Below are 19314 nucleotides of genomic sequence, written 5' to 3'. Positions count from 1 at the left end.
TGAAAAATAATTAATAGTCATACAAGAATAAACTCTGTGTTTGCATACGCACAACTGTAAATCTACTTTTACCCCACCCTGTGTATTAATAAGAATTGCTTTTCAAGTACTGAAATACCACATCCAAGGGAGAAAAAAGATTGCTCAAGAGCTTAGATTCACTGCATAGCATTTACTAAGACAGGAAAGTAACTCTGGCATTTTAGAAACATTTTTCAGCAAGAGTGGAAATCTAAAGGAATTGTTTGGTTTAGAAACTGGAATCATTCAGAAACCTTCAGCATGCCTACCCATTGAGGTTTGGCTATTTGGGCAGAGCTGTGGTCACAGGCAGAGGGGATGTCTCCTGTGTCACTGTGCGAGCTCCTGCATGAGCATGGCACATTGGAGGGTTCCGTGTGACAGGTGGGCTGTGCAGACGAGCTCCAATCACAAGCACCTCGCCGCGTCATCTCAGGGGCTTTGCCCTCGTGACAAAGTATGGCATCGAGTTGGGAGATACATTCCCCCTGCTGTCTATACCACTCTGCTCCCAAGGATCGGAAGCTTAGGAGGATGCTGAGGCAACACCAGTGTCCCAGATACTGGCACTCTCATGATAGGCAGCTATACAGCTAGGCGAAGCAGTACGTCTCCAAGCCGTGTCGTCAGCAGCAGATGCAGACAGGTGGGGCAGAGCAGGACAGGAAGAATGGAATGAATGTCACAGGAGACCTACAGCTGAAAGACTTTTGAAGCCCCTATAGGGGGATACCAGAAGCCTCTGGGGTACAAACTAGGGAGAAGGAGTTGAAGTCCTCCCATTTGGATCGGGATTATCAATCAATATTTTGGTTAGTCTGACAGTTCAATTACTTTGCTATTCTTGATTCACTTTGCTTGTTTTATTTCTATGACATGCCCATGAATCACAAACCCTGCTATGCAAACTCTTTTAGTTGCAAGAACCAGAGATTCACCCAGGATTCATCTCCGGGCATGAGAGAACTCATCACTGGAGTGCCCAATACACCTACCGTCATGATGAGGATAGTTCTACTAGGCTGGGGAAGCAAATGGGACTAACATCACAAGGTGTCACGTGCTGGCTAAATCGAATGGGGTGGCACAGCCTAGGTGAAGTGAGAACTTCAACTAGGCCCACCCAGTGGGTCTGTTGTCTAGTGGATACAGTGAGCACTATATTTCCTGGTGAACAAAATATAGAATGCAAAGAAGATGCTGAGAGATCACCAGCCTAATAGGAAATTGTTCCACCCAAGAGCAGGATTGTCAATAATGAGGAATTTAGAGGCAAGACACTATGGGCCTTAACCTCAACCTGGCCTGAAACACCGATTCCAGTGTTAAAAGGTAAACTGAGGTATATTTAAACATGTTAAGAGTTTATTTGAGGAGAAACCAAGATGGCAGCATAGGTAAGCACCTAAACTGCTGCCTCGCACAACAATTTCAAAACTACAACTAAAAGACAGAACAGACACCATCCAGAACCACAGGAAAGCTGGCTGAGTGGAAATTATACAACTAGAAGGAAAAAGAAAAGCTCACAGAGAATTGGAGGTAAGGCAAAGGGTCTTTGTGCGTGCAGAGAGGAAGGGCAGCTGAGAGCCTGGCTGACTTTCTCTGGTAGGAGGGGGAAGAAAGCCCAGTTCTGACTGCACTGAACCCCAGTTCCGGGTGAAACCCCGTAGACCCAGGCTCATACAGGGGGAGTCTGGACTGTCAGGTAGAGAGAAAGGCACCCGGAGACTCGGAGACCCGGGGGAGACTCGGGGGAGCCCCAGCGGGCAGGGGTCTGGAGGTGCACGCGCCAGTGTGCGCAAAGGCTGCAGAGGTTGCCACAGGCTTTCCCTAGCAAAAGGGAGTCGGAAACTCCTGACTGCACTGAACCCCAGTTCTGACTGCACTGAACCCCAGTTCCAGGCGAGCCCCTGGGGACCCACGCTCTTACAGGGGGGAATCTGGACTCTCGGGCGGAGGCTCGGGAGCTGGGGAAGGCATAGGTCTGGAGGCGCGTGTGTGCAAGAGCAAGGCTGACGGGAAGCCAAGACTGTCTGCTTCGCCCTGAGACTCCACCCAATCCAAGCTGAGCACAGAGGCTTTTGCAATTTGGCAAGGCTAATCCTATAAGGCTGTCTCCAGCACCGAACTTCTCCCAGCGTAGACACAGCTGATCCCCACAGCCAACTGGCCTAGAGGTCAATTCCTCCCAGTGATACCAACAACAATCAAGACTTAACTACAACAAGGCTGTACACACAGTCCACAAAGGGGTGCACCAAGAGTATCTACCTCAGGTTAACTGGGGAGGCCGACCCACTGGGCCATATAGGAAACCTAGCACACAAACCTACCCTACTAACTCAGGGAATCAGTGAAAATGCGGCGACAAAGAAACAGATCACAAACAAAAGAAATGGAGGAAAACAAACGACTGGATATAGAATTCAAAACCACGGTTATAAGGCTTTTCAAGAATATCCTAGAAAAGGCAGATAAATATAACGAGACCCTCGAAGATATGAAAAAGGACCAACTAGAAATTAAACATACACTGACTGAAATAAAAAATATTATACAGAGACCCAACAACAGACTAGAGGAACACAAGAATCAAGTCAAAGAATTGAAATACAAAGAAGCAAAAAACACTCAACTGAAAAAGCAAAAAGAAAAAAAAATCCAAAAAGTTGAAGATAGTGTAAGAAGCCTCCTGGACAACTTCAAGCATACCAACATCAGAATTATGGGGGTGCCAGAAGAAGAGAGAGGGCAAGATACTGAAAACCTATTTGAAGAAATAATGACCGAAAACTTCCCCCACCTGGTGAAAGAAATAGACTTACAAGTCCAGGAAGCACACAGAACCCCAAACAAAAGGAATCCAAAGAGGACCACACCAAGACACATCACAATTAAAATGCCAAGAGCAAAAGACAAAGAGAGAATATTAAAAGCTGCAAGAGAAAAACAGTTAATTACCTACAAGGGAGCACCCATACGATTATCAGCTGATTTCTCAACAGAAACTATGCAGGCCAGATGGGAGTAGCAAGAAATTTTCGAAGTGATGAATAGCAAGAACCTACAACCAAGATTACTCTACCCAGCAAAGCTATCATTTAAAATTGAACGTCAGATAAAGAGCTTCACAGATAAGAAAAAGCTAAAGTAGTTCATCACCACCAAACCAGTATTATATGAAATGCTGAAAGGTATTCTTAAAGAAGAGGAAGAAGAAAAAAGTAAAGATAAAAATTATGAACAACAAATACATATCTATCAACAAGTGAACCTAAAAATCAAGTGAATTAAAAACCTGAGGAACAGAATAATCTGGTGAATATAATAGAATCAGGGGCATAGAAAGGGAGTGGACTGATAATTCTCAGGGGGAAAGGGGTATAGGGGGATTCAGAAAGAGACTGGACAAAAATCATACACCTATGGATGAGGACAGTGTTGGGGGGGAGGTAAAGGCAGAAGGTGGGGTGGGAACCGGGTGGAGGGAAGCTATGGGGGGAAAAAGGAGAAACAATTGTAATAATCTGAATAAAGATTTATTTTAAAAAAAAGAGTTTATTTGAGCATACATCAATTGGAATTGTCATCATCAAACCAGATAGAAGTGGTTGAGAATGCTTCATTGACCAGAGCTGGGGAGAGGCTTTTATAGAGAAAAGTGAAAGCAGGCAAGGAAATTACTGATTGTCCATAGCTTAAAGCTATCTGGCTGCTTGTGTTTGGTTGTCCTTAGGTTTTGATTTTGTAACCTTGAGGCACTGACAGGCTTAGATTTTGGTTGTTTATGTAGGCCACCACAGCCTTAGAGCTACCCCAGGCTAATGACCTCCTTGTTTAATTAATTTAATACCAGCAATGGGCAAAGGCTGGGAATCAGACAAGCTAGATCTGAGGCATCCCGGCTTTCCCCACAGCTTATAAAAACTGACCAAACACAAGTTTTATCTTAAATCTGTCCCAGATCACATGCAACTCTAAGTCCTTTGGTATTCTGCTTATTATTAAAAATCAATAAGTTAATGCATACTATACATTATCAGATGTTGAACAACAATAATGACAACCTCAGTTTCTAGGTATGCAGGGCAACATGGCAGATCCATGGATTTCTTCAACAGCAAGCCAACTTCCATCTCCTAGCAAAAGGGATCCAAAAAAAGAAACTCTTGCGAAGACCCACCTATGGGTCAGTCCTAGTTAACATCATGGACTTGGGACAGAACAATCAAGTTTACAAAATAAAAAGGCAGTTTGCAATGTCATTACTTCGGAAGAATCTTTAAACACAGAATTGTCCACTATAGTAACATGCCAGGTGCCATACTGCTTTCTGAAGACAGTCATTCTTCACATTGAATAAATAAGCAACCGCTAGGAGGTTGGTCATTCCTAGAACTCAGAAAGCCTGTAAGCTCTTAAAGCATGAAAGAATTTTTACTTTCTATAGCCATCTTCACATTTGGAAAAAGAGCATAATTTTGCCCCTGACCAGGTAGCTCAGTTGGTTAGAGCATTATCCCAATATGCCAAAGTTGCAGTTTTGGCTAATCAGATGTTTCTCTACCTACCTACCTACCTCTCCCTTTCTCTCTATAAAAATCAATAATTTTTTTAAATGAGCGTAATTTTCTTCTCTCAAAAGATTTCTTGGTATGCTGCTGCTAAAAAAAAAAAAATCTTGAGGGAGTTGGGAAGTGAGTAGAGGGTATGATAATAATGGAAATATTCTTTAAAACAAATCTTGCTAGCCAGATATCTTATTCTCTGATCCTTTTGTAGCTTTTTAAGAGCTCCTATCACTCAGTATTTCAGACCATGATCAAAGAACAGGCTGCTCACAGTGAACTGGAAAATGATACTGACATTCCCCTGACTGGCCAACTGGAAAGTGAAACCAGAAGGAAACTGAGAATTCTGTAAGTGGCTGGAGAGATCGAGGTATTGGTCAGTGGGTTCAGGTAGGTTAAAGGTAGCAGTCGGGAAATGTAAATTGGGCCACCAGAGAAAAGAGCAAGGCCAGTGCCAGAAGGTCCCCTGAGTCAAAAAGCAGGCACAAGCCAGGCACCAGGGCAAGGAAATCGACAAGCATGGGAGATACAGGATAGGATCAAAGACAGGCAATGACAAAGGTGGAAATCCAGGGCAAGAAAGTCTTGAAGAGACTATGAACTTGTACAAAAGTCTGGGGAGCAAGGCTCAGAACTCTGGGCCTTTTAAGAGAGGGGACAGTCAGGGAATGGAGATCCCGAGCATCTCCCCAAGAAATTCCCTGGCCTTATCCTGGGCCAAGCCAATGCTCTTTCCTGCTTCCTGGAGGGGGAAAGCCATGATGTTCACTGACCTGGGAGCAATGGCCAGCCCCTCTATTCAGAGTGGAGAATGACGAAGATGTGGCTGGCACCAAGCCTTTCTAGTTGGCATGACCCCAGGCACAAAATGTTCCAGATGCCCACTTGTACGTCCACCCGGTGCTGCATTTTCACTCATCCAGCTGTCAAAAACCTTGGTGAGCAAGTTGTTTTTAGGCCTCCCATGAGTCTGTCACAAAATCTCTGGCAGTGGCGCCAAGGAACAGGCTGTGAGGGATGGGGTGTCCTGTATAATCTCCTTCGTGAGTCGGAGGAGATTTTTTACAAAATTCAGGAAGAAAGATTTCCAGCAACTTCAGCTTTGGACTCAGTAATGTCTTGGGCCAGAGACCTCTGAGGTTTCTCTAGGAAAGGGGAAAGCAAACATCCAAGCTTTCAGATCCTTATACAACTGCACAAACAAATGCCAGAAAATATCCCAAAAGTTATTCTACCTCATATATGACATTCTACCCCCATTCCTTCCCATTTAAGCTTATTACCAGTGCTCATTCTAATCTGATTGCACTCAACAAATACCTCCTGAGCACCTATTCTGTGCTGATCTGTGTGTTGATCTTTACAGTAGTGTGTACCCAAAAGCCTCTGCCATTGAGGAGCTACCTGGTAAGATTCCACTAGCTTGCAAAGGTGGACAAAGAAGGGCATTGGGTGCCTCTATCTGGACCCCTCACTGGAGTTTTAACTCTTGCATATACTAACTAGTATTTGGCATCCTCTCTTGGCCTGTGAAATAGGTCTCACCCTACCCACTCCTCGGTCCTCACCCTCTCACAGGTAATGGTAGGCTAGGTAACTGCTTCCATTCCATTCAAAGTGCTAGCAAATAAAACGAAAACATTTGGTATAAATGGCCCATGAAGAGCTCATTCTCAAGTTCAGTTATTGCTTTTAAAGCACAAGTAGTAAACCTTAGCTCTCTGCCAAGTGAACTCATTCAGCCCTTCCCAGCAATTTGCTTCCTAGGTTGAATTATCATGCAATCTTTAATGAATCTAAACTAAAAACTTAAAATCTGTCATGTCAAAGGCCTTCTTCCAGATCTAATTAAGCTGGGACACTCACTCCTGACACATTCCCTTTCAAAAATATTCTGATCTGAGAACCAGGAAACACAGCTACCCCTGGAGGTCCGTTTACTTGGAAGGACAATAGCCCAAGTCATTGACATGCCAGGATGACTTGCTTTGTGTATTGACATGAGAGGGCCTTAGGGCTTGAGTATTTTGAAAAGCTGTGCCTTGGTGTGGCTTTCATGGTGAGTCATTCTGAATGGGATTACTGAAAATCTTACTACTAAATGCAAAGGGTTTCCAATGGCACAAACAATGCTGTTTTTCCACGCTGTTTCCAACTGTAACCTTCACTGGAATACGTACAAGGCATAGAAAAATCAAGCTGATTGAGCTTGATTTCTATATGCTTAACTCATAGAGTAAGCCTGGCATTTCTGCCCTGTCCCTGCCCCCAAGCTGATCCTCATTAAATTTATTTTTAAAAGTTTGGGGGTCAGCCCAGGTGCCCAGGTTGAAGGCCAAGTAGAAGCAAGGAAAGAAGCACCAAGCCCATGCCATGTGCTGTCCCTTTATTCTTGGGAAGAATAGCTGGGTCCGAAAGAGCCATCAGCCCCACATTCCACCTATGAAAAGGACTTAGAAGGTTCTAGCACTGGCTACACTGTGTAGTGTGACATATAAACAGGAATTTAGTCTCAGTTTTTTAAAGATAACTCACATTCCTTTCAGGTTGAAGACAAACATTGAAAAGTACAAGGAAGTAATTCACTGGATTATGGAGAAACGTGGAAGTAAGGACTTCTCTACCATTTTCCATCCATGACTGGCTCTCTTTATGTGCATTTCACTGCCTCTCACCTTCCGCCACATCCGCAAAGGAGGCAGAAGTGCTCATTCACTCATTTGAGCACCTACTGGTCTATTGAGGTCCTAGCTACCAGGGATAAAATATGGAGAAAGATGGACACAGTCTGGGATCTCAATGGGATTACGCTTTGGTGCTGGGGTGCGGTTGGTGGGGGTGGTGAAGATAGACAAGCAAGCAGGAAATTCACATATAGTATGGTTAAGTGATATGGTGGGAAGGGGATGCTATGAGACCACACAGAAATAGATATAACCTAGATTTGGGGAGGTCCAATAAGTCATTATTAACATAAACTTTGGGAAAGAAATAGCCCTTTAACCATATACTAAAGGCATTTGTGGTCCAGCATTTAAGATTTGCCAATCATGCCCTAACCGGTTTGGCTCAGTGGATAGAGCATCAGCCTGCAGACTGAAAGGTCCCAGGTTCGATTCCAGTCAAGGGCATGTACCTTGGTTGCAGGCACATGCCCAGTAGGGGGTATGCAGGAGGCAGCTGATCGATGTTTCTCTCTCATCGATGTTTCTAACTCTCTGTCCCTCTCCCTTCCTCTCTGTAAAATAAATCAATAAAATATATTAAAAAAAAAAAAAAAAAAAAGATTTGCCAATCAGGGAGCTTGCCAGTTTTCGGAGTCTAATCATGGAAAGCTTGAGCCAAGAGCTTAAGCTCCAAGGCTATCTAATCCAGAAACTCAAAACCACCATATAGAATATCTTTCAAATTACCAGATCCAACTAACATAGAAATGACAGTGATAACAATGACAAACATAAGGATTCAAGCATAGTCTTTTTCTCACTGAGCCAGGACACAGCCTCCCATTCTCTCTCAAGGAAGTGCTCCCGTTCCTCTATACCAATTTAGCCCCTGATCTAACTCGTACAAAATAATTGCTATAGGCTAGGTATTTTCACATATGTTATCTGTTCAAATTAATTTTCATAACCATGTGAAGTATCATAAAGAAAGTAAAGCTCAGAGAGGCTAAGGGACGTGCCTAAGATCACCCAGTCATTGTGTGAGCTCTCAGGCCATATCTAAGGCTCATCCTTTTGGCATGCTCAATGTGTCTAGAGAAGAAAAGTGGAGGCCTTCTAAGTCTAAGTTTCATGTTCTCAGTGGAGTTACCGAACCCTGGCATGGAAAATCTGGGGCAGGGAGAAGAAGGAATTGCCACCTTCAGTCTCTATAGTGGAAGGGCCCTGTCTCCCACCAAGACTTACACAATGGGTTAGCCCCAAGCAGGGCAGGTTTAATATGCAAGTCTTGTATTAGTCGGCAGTAAGACAATTCGATCTCCATATCCGAAGAGTGAATTGTATAAAGAGGCCTTACCTGGGTCAGTCACGTATTCAGCCCAGATGGTCTCACAACACATTATTCTCTCAAGGCTGGATCCTTGAGATGCAGTTCCAGCTGTGGGAACAGTGGGTAGAGATCTCATTCTAAGGACAGGAGATGGGGATGAGGAGCCTCTGATGGTCCAGGTCCAGCTCCCAGGTCAATCAGCAGTGACAGCCTCTCAATGACCTCCTCCAACACTGTGTTGATGACAAGGGATAACTAAGCTCTCTTAACCAACCACCTCCTAACCTAGTTGTGGAGGGAACCTAGGTGCCCCTTCCAGTGAAGAGCTTCCCAGCTGATAGGGTGCTAGAAGCTCCTCCCCACTGCTCTGGCCACTGCTGTGCCCACCGGTTGTCACTTGGAGCAGGGATTGTTCTTCAGCTGTCCTTACTAGTTTAGTTCCATTTTTTCAGTTGGGAAAAAAAATGGACAGAAATGAAAATAAAAAGAAACTTCTTGTTGCTAAGAAAACTAATGTTTTAAGAATTTAAATTGTGCTTTGAATGCTTTGAGAGGACCCAATAAAAAATAGCTTTTTAAAAAAAGTGCTTGGAACTAGATATGCACCATATATAAAAGATTGGAGAATATATAGAAATGTTTTTAAAACTCTATAATTCTATGCTCGGACTATTTAGAATTTTCTATAATTGAAAACTAAATATAATAAATTATGAGTGTGGTTTGAGCAAAAATGGTGGCAGAATCCATCATCAGACCCACACACTTTGCCCTACATTAAAGTAGAGTGTTAATATACATTTATGTTTTAAGTTCAGATAATATGTTTAAGGTATGTTTTCTTTTGTAATGACTCCCCACTTTAGCCTATTTTTCAATTAATTAGTTAGCAGCCACACTTGTTATTGTCATGGGGCTGGTGTGTCACCCCTCACATCCCAAGTCTGGGCTGGATGGTCTTCACATGGTCTCCGGCATCTAGCACTGGGCTGGCATGTTCCAGGCCTTTGACAAACAGGTGTTAAATGAATAAGTAAATAAATGAGAGTTCAAAATTCAACCCAGCTCTCTCTTCTTGCTCTTTCCTGGCAGCCTTTCTTACTTGGGAGAATATGGCCCATGTCCCAAACCCCCAAATTCTCTTGAGAAATAGATCTATGTTTTCTTTCTCTTTTCTACCAAAGATGTATACCACGTCAGAGATTCAGATGCGGTTACTCACACATTTCATTTATTGAGCCAATCACCACCAATTGAGGAGCCCAAGATAGAAGAAGTAAAAAAACCTCATCGTATTCGTCGTAAAAAGAAATTAGATACAGAAGTAGATACAGAGTGGATAAAGAGCAACGCTAAGGTAAGTGTGGCAGTGGTATTTTTACTTTGTTCAGGTTTTAAGGCTCAGGTGGGATACTCACACCATCTGAGAGCTGTCAAAACCAATACACAATGTGAATACCAACGAGAAACATGTGTTCAATATATGGAGGCACATCGTGGGTTATCACAAATTGACTAGGACTTTTACTAGGACTCATTGAGACTCTTCTCCCTAAAGGGCCTATATTTGGCAGTTAGATGAGGTTGGGGGAGGAGTAAAGAAAATATATGTTATAATACGTAGGTCCCTCTCCTAATAAATTTTAAACCCATGTTCAAAAGTAATTACATAGTGAATGGATAAACTGTGGTACATCCAAACAATGGAATATTATTCAGTGATAAAAGAGATGAACTATCAAGCCATAGAAAGACATGGAGGAGTCCTAAATTCATATTACTGTGTTAAGGAAGCCAATCTGAAAAGACTACATACTGTATAATTTCAACTACATGCCGTATAATTTCATCCTTGAACATGGTAGAGATTAGGGGCACCGATGTGCTGTGCAGTTGAAAATCAAGTATAACTTCAGTCAGCCCTCCGCATACACGATTCCCAACTGAAGATCAAAAATACAGCTGACCCTTGAACAACATGAGTTTGTACTGCGTGGGTCTACTTATATAGAGATAAGTGGGCCTGCACAGTTCAAACCCATGTTGTTCAAGGATCAACTATATGACATCTGGAAAAGGCACACCTATGGGGACAATAAAAAGATCAGTGGTTGCCAGGGGCTTGGGAGGAGACAGGAATGAATAGGTGCAGCACAGAGGAATTTTAGGGCAGTGAAAATACTCTGTATGATACCATAAGTGAATGCATGTCATTAGACGTTTGTCTAAATCCATAGAAGGTACAACATCAAGAGTAAACCCCAATGTAAACTATAGACTTTGCATGATAATGACATACCAATGCAGGTTCATTGATTATATGAATGTACACTGAGGTGCAGGATGGTAACAGCGGTGGAGACTGTGTGTGTGTGATAGGGCAGGAGATTTAGGGAATCTCTGTACTTTCTGCTCAATTTTGCTGTTATCTGCTCTAAAAATAAAACCTTTTTTAAAAAAATCAATCACATACTAATATTTATGAAGATGGATACTATGAAGTTATAAGTGAAAACTAGTCTCAAAAATATTGGTCATTTAGAGTGAGTTAATAATCAGGTCTGAAGCTCAAGAAGGAGGCATTGACGTGGGAATAGAAAGATGTGATAGACGCTATGTCTTCTGTAAATATCTATTAAGAATCTACTATGTCAGGCCCACTTCTGGGTGCTGGAGATACAGGGGTAAGCAACACAATGCCCTTGTGCCCATAGAACTTCCGTTTCAGTTGAGGAGACAGCCAATATAAAAAAATACTGTTCAGTGCTATGCCAGGTGTTGTTGGTAGGTGCCATGGGAGGGGGGGCAGCATAAGGGGCTCTTGAGTTGTTGAGCTGAGAGAAGAGTTGCTCTAATACCTGCAGGGAAATCTCAGAAATGCCCTTTGAGCCTAGGCATGCATGAAATGAGGGAGTGAGCATGAAAATACCTGGTGAAGGGCATGCTAACCAGAGCAAGCAAGGACAGCTGTGAGAGAGGAATAGGGAATGAGCCTGAGTGTCCAGATCAGGTAGAGCCATGTGGGTCATAGTAAGACTCTGGATTTTATCCTGGAATGAGGTGAAACCATTGGAAAGTCTAGAGCAGGAGACAAACATCACCTGACTTAGTCTCTAGAAGAATTTTTCTGGCAGTTGTGTGAAGAATACATTTAAGGGACAAGAATAAAGGCAGGAAGTCCAGTTGGGAGGCAGGGCATAAACTCAGGTGAGAGGTGATGGGCATCTCTACTAAGTGCTGGCAGTAAAGATGGTGAAAAGTAGTCTGATTTGGGATATTTTTTGAAGGGAGAACCAAGAGGGCTTCCTGCTGAATTGGAAGTGGGGTGTGAGAGAAAGAAGACAAAAAATGAATCTAAGAATTTTGGCATGAACAACTCAGTAAATGTTATTTTATCATTTACTAAATTGGAGAACATAAGGAAACTAACAGAAACTAACATTTATGTAACACCATGCAGGTTATAAAGCACTTCCACATATAATGTAAATGTAGCTTTTCCCAGCAATTCCTGTGTGATGTATGCTTTTATTATCCTCACTTTACAGTTGAAGAAAGTGAGGCCCAGAAGAACATACATGACTGTCTCAGGACACTGAGCCCATGTTGGCCAAGGCAATGCTCATTAGCTGCTGAAACATGATTCCCAAAGCTAAGTGGCTTAATAACCAGATGCAAGGTTCTCGCTCCTGTCACATCTCATCTGAGTCCCACAGCTCTCTGAGCATCCCTCCTAGAGGCTGGCTCTGAGGGATCTGGGTCCTTTTATCATGGGTCTCCACCATGCTGGAGTTCTTTGTGTCCAGTTGCATGGACAGGAAGTGAGCCAAGGTCCAGGCTTAAATTTCATTAACCAAAGTGAGTCACATGACCTCACCTAGATGCAAGAAGGCTGGGAAATATACTGCTGTGTGTCCAGCAGAAAATGAAAACACTTTTTACTAAAAGGAAAAATAATCAAACATCCTCAAGTACTGAAGGTAAAAATGTAAGAGCTAGAAACTGACCCTGTCAGCCCAGGTGTGGACACTCCTGGCCTCCCTTCATCTCTTGGGCCTACATGTAGAAAGGAAGTCAGTGGGACCAGTCAGAACCTCTACAGACAGAGAAATTAAGGGAGAGCAGGGGACTCTTCAGGTTAGAAGCCCTAAGAGAAGCCTTCAGTTTTCACATCTCCCTGGCCTCACTTCCAATCCATTAATGGAACCTTCCTTGGTATCTTGCTCCAGCCAGGCTAACGAAGTCCTGCCCTGTCCTGCCTCGGAGCTTTTGGTCCTGCAGTGTCTGTCCCCCAAGTAAACTTATATGTTCTCCCTGTAGCCAAGAGGAAGGTTCTCACCAAGATCTCTAAGCAGAGAATCCTTCCTAATTTATCATTCACATCAGACTGCCAAAAATGGCTATGAGGAGTGGGACATTTAGCTGTTTTTGTTTTACATATGGCAGTAAGTTTGGAGTAGTCTGCTGAGTCAGGCAGAGCACTGCTTATGTGTGCACTGGTGTTCAGGCAGAACCCAACCCGGCCAGCCCGGAGCCAGTGTCTCCACAGCGGTCCGGGAGAGTTCCTGGACAGAGAGCAGCAGAGCAAGCTCACAGACAGCAGCTGCCTCACAGCACAGGGGCCTGCCTATGAGGCACCGTTTTTTCTCTAGAAGAATTAAAGGAAGGTCCAGAGATGTAGTATCTTACCTTTTAGCTCTTAGCCTCATACTCTGTTCCCAAGAAAATAGTGATGGGATTTAGGCTTTTAGATATGCCACTTATTATATAGTTATGCACTGTACAACAATGCAACATGTTTGTGGTGATGCCGAGGTAAACAAACGTACTGCACAGCCAGTCATATAAAAGTACAGCGCATTCAGTTATAGTAGTAGGCTAAACCATCTATGGCTGTGTGTGTGCACTCTGAGACGTTTCCACAATGATGCAAGCACCAAAAGATGCTATTTCTCAGAACGTGTGCCTATCGTTAAGTGACACATGACGATAATCTCCTAGTGAGAGAAAATGGAAGGACTTTACCTCTGTGTCAGAGATTTTGCTTTGTCCATGGGGTCCTCACTGTTAGGAAAGTGTCATTACATGACAAGTGAGTTTGACGAGCAAAAAGCATCTTGAGAAAATTTGTCTTTCAGGTGGCTTTTGAAAATAAGACCTAAAATACAAATATTCTCTTCCCTAGAAGCTTTTTACAGGCCATCAGCAACAAACCAACCACAGGTATTCTTACAAGGCACTTTTTTAGGTTAAAAAAAAAAAAGAGCATTAATTTGTAAACTAAATATGAGAGGTGGCTGGGAGCTTAATGGTCAGAGACAGCCTGTTTGCACTAATGAGCCTGCAGGTTAACAGGAGGGGCTCTCCTCTCACTGGTAACTTAGTGGAAGTCGTTAGCCTCTCTTAAATGGGGACAATGATAGTGCCAATTTTGTAGGGTCACTGTGTTGTGGACATAAAGTGTTTACTGCAGTGCCAGGTGTGGGGATAGAGTCTGTTACAGGACCTTCTAACCTCCCATAGTGGTTTTCACCCAGATGCCCAGGTTCTGAGCACTTACAGGCTGTGCCATAGAGAGAACTCCCCAAATAGCTGCCTTTCTTTCTTTTATTGTCTTAGATGTTGGCATTCTGCTGCAAGCTTTCTTTATTTTCCTTCTTTATTTTATTTTCATCACCGTTTATCCCTCTTTCATCTCCACCCATCCCTCTCACCTCCACAATCACCACACTGTTGTCCTTGTCCAGGAGTTCTTCCTCTATTTTTTTTCTTTTTTGCCTCAATCCCTCCACCACCAGCCCCAACACCACCCCTACCAGTGCTGTCTGCCGGCTCTCTATCTATGAGTCTGTCTCTATTTTGCTTGGTAGTTCAGTTTGTTCATTAAATTTCACATTATGAGTGAAACCACATGATACTTGTCCTTCTCTGATTGGCTTATTTCACTTAGCATGATGTTCTCCAGGTCCATCAATGCTGTCGCAAAGAGTAAAATTTTCTTCCTCTATATGCCCAAGTAGTGTTCCATTGTGTACGGTAAATGTACCATAGCTGTTTTGCCCGCTCATCTACTGTTGGACCATTGGGCTGCATCCAAATCTTGGCTATTGTAAATAATGCTTCAATGAACATAGAGGTACATCTATTCTTTCAAATTAGTGTTTCAGGTTTCTTTGGATAAATTCCCAGAAGTGGAATTTCAGATTCATAAGGCAGTTCCATTTTTAATTTTTTGAGGTATCTCCATACTGCTTTCCACAGTTCTTCTTTGAAGGTTTATAAAACTCCCCAGTGAAACTGTCCAGACTATGGCTTTTGTTTGTTGGGAGATTTTTATTGCTGCTTCAATTTCATCAGTTATTATTGGCCTGTTTTCTGATTCTTCCCTATTCTGTTTAGGACATTTATATTTTTCTAGGAATGTTTCCATTTCATCCACATTGTGGGCATATAATTGTCCCTAGTATTTTCTTACAATCCTTTGTATTTCTGTGGTGTCAGTTGTTACTTCACCTCTTTCACTTCTGATTTTATTTATTTGAGTCCTTTCTCTTTGTTTCTTGATGAGTCTGGCTAGGGGTTCATCAATCTTGTTTATCTTTTCAAAGAACCAGCTCTTGGTTTCATTGACCTTTTGTATTGTTTTTTAGTCTATATGTCATTTATTTCTGCTCTAATCCTTATTATTTCTTCCTTCTACTTACTCTGGGATTTTCTTGTTGTTCTTTCTAAGTCTTTAAGTTGTAGGGTTAAATACTTTATTAATAATTTTTCTTATTTTTTGAAATAGGCCTGTGGTACTATGAACTTCCTTCTCATAACTGCTTTTGCTGTATCCCATAGATTTGGGGTTGTTGTATGTTCATTTTCATTTGTTTCCAGGAAGTTTTTTTATTTCTTTTTCAATCTCATTGGTAACCCATTCATTGTCTAATAACATGCTATTTAGCCTCCATGTATTTGAATGTTTCGAGTGTTTTTAGTGTGGTTGATTTCTAGTTTCATGCCATTGTGATTCGAGAAGATGCCTAATATGATTTCAATCCTCTTAAACTTGTAGAGACTTATTTTGTGTCTTAATATGTAGTCTATCTTCGAGAAGTCCCATGTACACTTAAGAATGTATATTCTACAGCTTTGGGGTGAAATGTTCTGTAAATATCAGTTAAATCCATCTGATCTAGTATGTCATTTAAGGTCTCTATTTCATTGTTGATTTTTTTGTCTGAAAGATCTATCCAGTGATGTCAGTGGTGTGTTAAAGTTCCCTACTATGATTGTATTGCTGTCGATCTCTACCTTAAAGCCCTCCAGAAGTTTTTTTGTATATTTAGGTACTCCCATATTGAGTGCATATATGTTTACCAGGGTTATATCCTCTTGTTGCATCAATCTCTTTCTTGTCTCTTTTTATGGCCTTCATTTTAAAATCTATTTTGTCAGATATGAATATTGCTATCCCAGCTTTTTTCTTTTCCATTTGCATGGAAAACTTTTTCCTATTCCTTCACTCTCATCCTGTGTGAGTCTTTTGGTTTCTTGTAGATAGCACATATTTTGGTCATTTTTTTTATCCATTAAGTGACCCTATGTCTTTTGATTGGAGCATTTAAGCCATTTACATTTAAGGTTATTATTGATAGGTACTTATTTATTTCCATTTTAATTCTTTATGCCTATATTTCTTTCTCTCTCTCTCTCTCTCTCTCTCTCTCTCTCTCTCTATATATATATATATATATATATATATATATATATATATCTTATTAGTAGTACAGCAGTCCCTTTAACATTTGTTATAATGCTGATTTGGTGGTTATAAACTCCTTTAGCCTTATTTTATCTGGGAAGCTCTTTATTTCACCATCTATTTTGAATGATAGCCTTTCTGGATAAAGTAGTCTTGGGTTCAGAACCTTGCTTTCCATTACCTTGAATACTTCATGCCATTCCCTTCTGGCCTGTAGAATTTCTGATGAAAAATCATCTGAGAGCTTTATGGGAGCCTGCTTTTCTCTTGCTGCCTTTAAAATTCTCTCCTTGTCTTTAATTTTTGGCACTTTAATTATGATGTGTCGACATAGGCCACTTTGGTTTCTTCTTGCTTGGGACTCTGTGCCTCCTGAACTTGTGTGACTTTTTCCTTCACCAGGTTAGGGACGTTTTCTGCCATTATTTCTTCCAACAAATTCAGTTGGTTACCCAGGATTATTTTTTTATATTTTAGTTGTAATTCCAGTTTGGTCCTAGGAGAGTGTCAGTATAGCATCCACTTATTCCTTTGCTCAGTTTCTTTACTTTCTGGCCCACCTATGACGTGGATATTATTACATTTCATGTTGTCCCACAGGTACCTTAAACTGTCCTCCTGTTTTTTTATTAGTTTTTTTCATTTTGGTTCTCTGAGTGATTTTTTCTACCCTGTCTTCTAATTCACCGATCTAATCCTTGGCTTCCTGTAATCTGCTGTTTATTCCTTCCAATGTATTCTTTATTTCTGCTATGTCATTCTTCATTTCCGACTGGTCTTTTTCACAATTACTATATCTGATAAATTGCTTATCTCCATTTCATTTCTCTCTTCTTCTGGAGAATTCTCTTGTTCTTTCATTTGGGGCTTGTTTTCTGGCGCCCATTTTGGCCGCCTGTTTCGGTTTGTTTCTATATGTTGGGTAGATCTGCTATGACTCCCAGCCTTTTGGAGGGTCTCTGGTGGAGGATAAGGTCCGACATTGTGACTGGCCCTGAGTTCTGTGTTTGGAGCTATCAGCAGTCTGCAGCTTGTGGCTCCCTCTGCTGGGGCTGGTTGTTTGGACAGGACCAGGATGCACACCATGGGGCTTTTCTTAGCCCTGTGTCCAGAAGCAGATCAGGCAAAGACTCAAAGCACCCAGTGGTCCACCTCTGTCTGCAGTCTGATTGTTATTCCATCTCTTAATAAGCCTCAGGGTGCATACCACAGTGAGGCATAAATGCCACAGGATGGGGCCAGAGGTTTTCCAAACAGTGGGGCAATGCTTCCCCCACCCCCTAGGCAAAAGCTGCCTGGGTGGTAATAGTCTGCCTGAGAAAGATGTCCTGTGCAGTATGGGGGATGACTCAGCACAGTTTCTGCTCTACAGGTTCTATCCCAGAGCCCTCTGCCCTAGATTCTCCTCACACAGCTCTAGTCCACTCTGCCCTCCCTCTGCTGGAGCCCAAGATGAGTAGCTGCACATGAAGTTTTGTGCATTGGCCCTTTAAGAGGGTGCTTGCATTTCTAGCCATTTCTCTCTGCCAGACAGAAAACCTTTTCACAGCCAGATATTATGTGGGCACCTTTCTCCGTTCTGGTGTTCTGGACATGGGAACCTAGTTTGGGGTTTGACCCCAAAGTTCTCAGTGGGGAACTGCTCCCCCCGCCCCCTCCCACACACACACACACACACACACAGCTGAGATATCCCTCCAGAAATTCAACTGCTGTCTGTGGGAGCCTGGCCAGCCCTCTCGCACATCCACACTTCCTACCAGTCTCTAGGTAGTCTCCACTTTACATCCTTGGTTATCAGGCAGCCGATCAATGATTGACCTATGAACCATGAGGTCATGGTTCAATTCCTAGTCAGGTCACATGCGTGGGTTGTGGGCTTGATCCCCTGTAAAGGGCGTGCAGGAAGCAGCCAATCAATGATTCTCTCTCATCATTGGTGTTTCTATCTCTCTCTCTCCCTCTCCCTTTCTCTCTGAAATCAATAAAAATATATCTTTTTTTTCTTTTAATTTGCTTTACATATTTAGGTGCTCCTATGTTGGGTGCATAAAAGGTTACAAGGGTTATGTCCTCTTGGGTTGCTCTCTTTATCGTTATGTATTATTTAAAAAATAATATATGATTATTGATAGGTATGTTTATATTGTTATTTTATTATTTTAAATATAGTCCTATGTTTTTTTCTTTTTTTCCTCCTCCTTCTTTTCTTCCTCCTCTTCTTCTTCCTCTTCCTTCTTCTTCTTAGAGTAAGCCCTTTAACATTTCTTGTTATACTGGTTTAGTGATTACAAACTCCTTTAGCTTTTCCTTGTCTGTAAAGCTATTTCTCCTTCAATTGTAAATGATAGCTTTTCTGGGTAAAGTAGTCTTGGTTATAGATCCTTGCTTTTTATCACCTTAAATATTTCATGTCAATTCCTTCTGACCTGAAATGTTTCTGTTGAGAAATCAGCTGACAGTCTTAGGGGAGCTCCTTTGTAGGTAACAAATCACTATTTCTTCAATACATTCTCAATTTTTTGCTCTCTTTTCTTCTTCTGGTACCCCTATGACATGGATTTTATTATGCATCATGTTGTCTTAAAAGTTCCTTAAACTATCCTCATTTTTTTAAATTCTTTTTTTTTTCTGCTCTGATTGGGTGTTTATTTCTAGCTTGTCTAAATTGCTGATTCAATTCTCTGCTTCACTGAGCCTACTGTTTATTCCTTTCAGTGTATTCTTTATTTTATTCATATGGCATTCTTCATTTCTGACTGGTCTTTTTTTATGCTTTCTATGTCCTTTTCCATACTGTTGAGCATCCTTTTAATCATTACTCTGCACTCCATATCTGACATATTGCTTACCTCCACTCATTTAGCTCTTCTGGAGAATTCTCTTGTTCTTTCACTGGGGTCTGTTTCTTTGTCTACCCATTTTGGCTACCTCTTTGTGTTGTTGTTTTTTTTCTATGTATTAGGTATATTT

General features: G+C 41.9%; 1 protein-coding gene across 1 annotated transcript in view; it reads left to right on the top strand.

The window, feature by feature from the left end:
• The window catches only part of ERICH6B (glutamate rich 6B), a gene marked incomplete at both ends in the record, with an annotated part of 65153 nt that overhangs the window by 32085 nt on the left and 13754 nt on the right, over positions 1 to 19314 (top strand). The window contains 3 exons of the mRNA XM_080660129.1: positions 4807 to 4943; positions 7142 to 7203; positions 9776 to 9948. Coding sequence (XP_080516255.1) covers positions 4807 to 4943; positions 7142 to 7203; positions 9776 to 9948 — 372 coding nt within the window. The remainder of the gene's footprint in view (positions 1 to 4806; positions 4944 to 7141; positions 7204 to 9775; positions 9949 to 19314) is intronic.

This window comes from Plecotus auritus, assembly GCF_963455305.1.
Source record: "Plecotus auritus genome assembly, chromosome: 3".
In the NCBI taxonomy this organism is placed as follows: Eukaryota; Metazoa; Chordata; class Mammalia; order Chiroptera; family Vespertilionidae; genus Plecotus; species Plecotus auritus.
This window is presented reverse-complemented; position numbering and strand designations above follow the sequence as displayed.